The sequence below is a fragment of the Corvus moneduloides genome, chromosome 4 (assembly GCF_009650955.1).
Source record: "Corvus moneduloides isolate bCorMon1 chromosome 4, bCorMon1.pri, whole genome shotgun sequence".
In the NCBI taxonomy this organism is placed as follows: domain Eukaryota; kingdom Metazoa; phylum Chordata; class Aves; order Passeriformes; family Corvidae; genus Corvus; species Corvus moneduloides.
In genome coordinates, this window is record NC_045479.1 from 33,346,407 (window position 1) to 33,352,632 (window position 6,226).

Here is a 6,226-nt window from a genome sequence, read left to right on the forward strand (position 1 = left end):
ACAGGGCAAGCTAAGCTTGTGTTTGCTGAATATTTTCTTCTAAAAAAATCAAATTTGATATGTATGTAATATATGTTTTTATGTAAAATAAGTTGTTAATGCAAGATTTTGACTGCAGAAGCTTCACATTTGTTATCTCTTCGTTTCAGCTGGTATCTTTAATTTTTAGTAAGTGCACTGAAGAATAGAAGAACAAGAGTATGCCAGGCTATGTAAATCTTGCCATATAAATCTTCCAAAATACATGCTGCTTCCAAAGGTCTTTAGTAGTTTGAAAGAAAAAAAACCAAACCAAACCAAAAATACACGTGTACAGTGTAACAAAGACAATACACGATCTTGATGCTTCTGCTGCTGCTATTTCTTTTTGTTCAATCTATCAGGTGACTGTTAACATTTTTAAACTATTATCTGGAGAAAGGATGTTCATTGTAGTTTATAAGATTTGTTATATTTGTTTCATAATGAACTGAATATATGATTATACTTTCAGCTGTGATTCAAAACTGAAAAGAATGAAAATAAGAGATAAAAAAGTAACAGAGAAGTGCTATTTAAATATCGTCAATGGAATTTTCTTGGCAAGAAATCTGTTTTCTTTCCCTTATTTAGCAGCTTCAAATTATTTTTTTAGATGTTCTTAATTAAAAAACAATCCTTCCCCTTTCCCCTCACCCCCTGCCCTCCCCTCTGTCAGACTCTAGGTCTCATGCTTTCGATATATGGCTTGTGGCTTTTATTTGACAGAAACAATTTCTTCAGTGTTTTTTCTGAGTGTAAATAGAATTTTTGTTTTGTTTTAAATGATTGCAGAATAAAAATGCCCCATCCTTGGAAGTGTTCAAATCCAGGCTGGGCGGGGCTTTGAGCAACCTGGTCTAGTGGCAGGTGATCTTGCCCATGGTAGGGATGTTGGAAGTAGATGATCTCTAACGTCCCTTTCAACACAAACCATTTTAGGGTTGTATGGTTCTAGGAAATTGACAGAAGCAGTAACAGATTTTCACTAGGTGGCACTATTGGATTGAACTGCATGGTTGTGAGGGTTTTTTTTCCGCTTGAGTATGTTTTCTATCACTAGGTGGTATGATTATCAAAATAGGAGAAAACATATTACTACTTTATCTACAATTTAGATATTATTATAATTTATGCAATTGATTTATTTCTTTCTCTTGGTGTACAGCTTATAGATGAATCACTGAAAAATAAATCAGCTCTATTCATCTTTTCTTTATAAAATTTACCAGACTGCATTTGACCTGCATTTGAAGAGATGATAAATCCTTTATGTGAGTATTTGGGTGGAATGAATAAGTGTGGGCCTTCCCATATGGATATTCCTTTTCCCCAAAGCATCTATATTTTTCTTTTTTTTTTCTTTTTTTTTTTTTTTTCACAAAAGAGTAAGTTTTGGGTCACATAACAACAGATGTGCTTTTAAAGAGCAGACTGCCTTGGCTGTGTTAAGACGTGTCACTTCCAAACTAATGGCATAGGAATGATCCAATGCAGTAATTATGGGAGAAAACATTTGGACTGGAAGTAACGAAAACCTGCTACTTTCCATGTCTATGCACAAATGGTTGAAATGCAAAGGAGAAAGTGGCCAGTTGCAAAGAGGGAGGGCAACACTGAATCTTTAATTTATTGAGAAATATACATCTATCTCCCCATAGGATTTGCACATGTGTTAATAATTCTTGGCAAACAGAAAAAAATCTGTAAACTGAAACTGTAATTGTTCACTGATTTCATTGTGAGTGGTTCACATGGTTCAATTGAGAATATTCTGTTTACGTCTCATGCGTTATTACCATTGTCTAAATTTATGAAAATGTATCTTTTTCTTTCTATGAATATAGATATAAGTAATAATAATACCCTTTTATCATTCTATTATTTCCATCCTCTCAGTAATGGCATTGCAAAGATATAATTGTTTTTCTGGAATAAGATGTGGAAGTGGAAGTCTCATGAAAATAAAGGGAAAATAAGTAACAGCACAAATTCACTGTGTTACAGTTTCTTCAGTCAAGAACTAGCCAGTGACATATCTTTCTTGTATAATACTTGGCATTGGATCTGTTATTACTTTTATGTCAGCCATGGGAGTCCTTGGAACTGTTGTGGAAATAAAATGTCTGCTAGTTACAGTAGGTGGAAATCAGCCTCCAGCATTCTTGAAAAAGAAAGGGAATTTTGTGTGCATGAAAAATGTGACCCTGTCTTGATGTGATTTTTACATACAAATGTGTCGATAGAAAGACAAATTTAGATAAAGTCCTGGTTCAAATGAAATCTCAACACAAGTGAAGATCTTTCCATATCACTGCATGGAAGTTTTCAATGACAAAATCCTTGCAGTTTTATGCAGAAAAGATTTTAACCACTGTAATTATTAACATAAATGTTTTTAAATACTTAGTATGTGTTGAAGAAATAAAGAAAAGCCTGGTCCAGATATTGCAACTTGAAGGCATGGGTAGCTACAGTATGGCTGCAATATTGAAATATCAACGTATGATTAAAAAGTGGTTACATATGTAGACTAGACTGAAGACTGTGTTTATACACAATTCCTGCTTTTTAACGGAAGGAAACCTTAATTTCTGAAAAATTGCACCGTAACTATATATTCTTATTAGCGTCTTGATACCTTTTTTCCTCCATCTTTTGTTTATTGTCACCCTTTCTGAGAGATCTGTGTTAGACTGTGTGAAGGCTGAAGCAGAGAACTGTGCTACTAATTCATTTGTTAAGCACTACAAGTGCAAATTTGCACAGCGAAGAGGGGAGCCCAGGTGCTATAACCAAGAACCTTCTTCCTTCTTCCTTCCTGCTACTAACTAGGCATGTAGTGTTTGCCTCACAGTTTGTTAGGTGATGAAAGAGAATGAAGTGTCTCATTTCCAACTTCCATAGAATCATCTAGTAGCACAGTATCTAGATACTGGGGGGGAATATTTGTTTTCACTGGAAATAAGCAAAATCAACTATCCTTTTATTTTGAGTTGTATAGCTTAAATGAGTTCTTAAATAGGCATGGGACGTCATTCAAACAGGAAATAAAGAGATAAGAATTTTCTTCAGTGAGGTACAGCCACCTAAAAAGAGCTTTTGCTCTTCACTTCCAAGAAAGTTATGGTTATGTCTTCAAGCCCAACACAGTGAGTTGTGCTTTGGTTGAAGTCTGCTTCTTAGACTATGATGTCACTTTCTGCAGGTTTCCAGGAAAAGAAATTTTTATTTTTGTTGAAATCACTCTAAGTAATAGTCCTGAAGGATTACACCTGAGCTTCTGGAATTTTTTATTGTATTGTTCACTTATTCAAAATAATGTTTATACATAGCTTGGCTTTGGGGATTTTTTCAGTATATGAGTTTTCAAATCTTGGTGTTTCTAACGCAGATGGCAATATTGGTGCTGATAATAATGAAAAAAAAGAAGAGGTATGTAAATAAATTATGTGAAACTGCTGATAACTTCAAAGTTTTTTTCTTGCAATTAATTAAAAAATATCTAATAGTCAGTTCTCACTGTAAGCTGTATTATCATTTGATTGAAGTTGACTATTTTACATGTTGACCAGGAATAGTAGAACATGTGAAAAACTTAATTGGAGGAATTCCGCATGGTTCAATACAGTAAATGGGAGTGCATGGAAATATATTTCCAATTTCTCCCCTGCAAAAAATCATGCCTTTCCTATTCAGGAATGTGGACTCAGCAGTGTTAGGGACAGCTTTATTCCTTATTGAGGGATTACCCAGGACATCCCTCTTTCCTGGGTATCTGCAGGGGTGGGAGGAAGCACTAGATGCTAAGCTGTGTCTGTTAGCAGGTGACAGCAGTAGTCCCCTGTGATAGCAGGACTCATTGGTGTCATGGCATGCAAAGTAGACCAATGAATTACTAACTTTATTGTCTGAACCTCTATTTTAGGTACAAGCAGAGATCTAATCTAAGGAACATGTAGCTTCAATTTGAAAAACAGCGAGCCAGAATTAATACCAACATAGCTGTTTTCTCTGGTAAATGTTCCACTTCAAAGTAATCTATTTTTCTACATACAGCAACTGCAATAGCTTGAGCAGTTCTCACAATGTTATGTGGAAGGTAATCTGTACTGCATCAATACCAGTCTGGTCATTTCTCTCTTCAATAATTTAAAAATCTATGGTTTAAGAAAACCTTCAATTACAGTGTTCTCATAAGGTTCATACAGTCCTCTGAAGCCTGCTGCTATTCAGGCAGACTACAGCACAAATAAATTACTTTTAGTCCTTCAAAGAGCATCTGTATCATCAAATTTCTTCATTAAATGTTGATTTATAATGATGGAATCATCCCTGGTTTATATGATGGTTTTACATTTTGAAAGATTTAACCTGTCAGGAATAATTCATTCTGGCATTTGTGCAAGAAAAATTGATTGAAAATTCAAAGGTAAATTTATTTTTTATCAACTGTAATTGCACTTGATCTCAACCTTAATCAAGTGCTGCTGAAGTATAATAAATGATGGTTACATCATCATTCACCATGAAAGCTTTTGAGTTTTGTTTTTAGGATGGCTGTAGCAAGGGAAATGAGTTGGAGAAGCTTAATTTTTGTATTGCTTTGTGATGAAACCTTTCAGTGGCTTAGGATTTCTCCTCTGCATACCTTCCCTGCTACACTCTCTCTAATCAGACTCTTTATGATCAGCTTGTCCACTTCATTTACTGTAGAAGGTGTATTTTAACAGTCTCAGCAAAGATGCCTAATCTAGGGCCAATATGAGTGGTTAGACTACAGCAATACATGTCCTGGCCAGATTCTGTGGTACTCACAAAAGCTTGTATCACATTAGGTCTAGAATCAATATTTGGTTCGTGCTTATTGTTACATGGTGCTGTGCTTATTAAAAGTAAGTATGAGAAGTAGGATTTAGTATTTCAGGACAGATCAGATGGAACTAAAGTGTTTCCTGGCTCTTCTGGCCCCAGTGGGCAAATTACCTTGTGCTTGCCTGTGCTGTGTATGTGATTTGGGTTGCTTCATTTATCCTTCCCTTTGGCTTTTACCTTTCCCATTAGTACAATGGGTATGATGTGTCTTAGATCATATTTGGCAAATTGATTAGAATGCTGCTGCTTGCAAGAAAACCTTGAAGAAGCCTGAATATCAATAAAAGATCAAAGATTGGACTACCCATCCCCACTCTCACCAATATGCATGTATCAAACACTATAAATATTTATTAACAGGTCCACAGTCAATGGAGCAACAGAACTGGTGATTTTATTTCTGAATATGGGAATGAGAGTCTGGCTGAGCAGGAACTGGTGTGGAACATTCTGAAGGCTATGCAGCATGATGTAGGGAAAAAACCCACCTCTAAAATCACCTCTAAAAATACTGCATCGACCAGAAGTAGGTATACCATATTTACCGGAAAATAAGAATTTATTTTAAAAAAAAGTCTCATGTAGTAAAGAATTAATTTTTCAAGATCTGCTGCTATTATCTGATGTGGGTTGGCAAGATTCCTTGCTGTTATATGTATCACTACTGATGAGATTAAGCTTTTGAAGAACTTCTTATTTCATGTAGGAGCAGAGAGCTCTGGTCACAGAAAGCTGTAAGAATTCCTGCAGCTGAAAAAATTAATGGGAGTCCTGGTATTTTTTGTAGTGCTAGATACCATAAAAAACTTGATCTGCTTAGGTCTCAAGTCTGATGTGAACCAAGAGATGTTATGAGGTCAAAGGAGAGCTCCTACTGTGAGAACATTTGAATAGGTTTTGCACTGAGACTCTCAGAAATAGTACTTAAAGTCTAAAATGAGCTTGCAAATTAGTACTTTCAATACACATATTTAGTTATTAATCAAAATATTTCCTGTGGCCTGGCAGAAGGTAATTTTTTTTACTTTTTTTGAAAAGTCCTTTAAAGCATTTGGGTTGTGTCAATTATTTTAGAAGTTGTTAGCAGTGTTTTTGTCCAGTGATCTACTATCCACCTTTCAAATTAATTCTGCATTATGAGCTTTTAATTACAAACACTACAGTTTAACAGCTTAATATGGTTTAATATGCTTCTATAGATCAGCTGTGAGTCCCTTAATATGATTTCTTACAGAGGTGAGTTACATCATTTTTAATGAGTGCTGAAGATAATTTATTATTCCAGATAACTCACAAAGCATATATGTCTAGTCTCAAGATTACAAATGCATTT

General features: G+C 35.0%; 1 protein-coding gene across 1 annotated transcript; it reads left to right on the forward strand.

The window, feature by feature from the left end:
• The first annotated feature begins 515 nt into the window (after positions 1-515).
• Positions 516-5,968, forward strand: TSPAN19 (tetraspanin 19). Its single transcript, XM_032107703.1, is given in 5 exon segments — positions 516-581; positions 698-776; positions 2,026-2,156; positions 3,377-3,457; positions 5,254-5,968. Coding segments are annotated over 5 exon segments (552 nt in total). The 3' UTR covers positions 5,449-5,968.
• Positions 5,969-6,226: the final 258 nt, after the last annotated feature.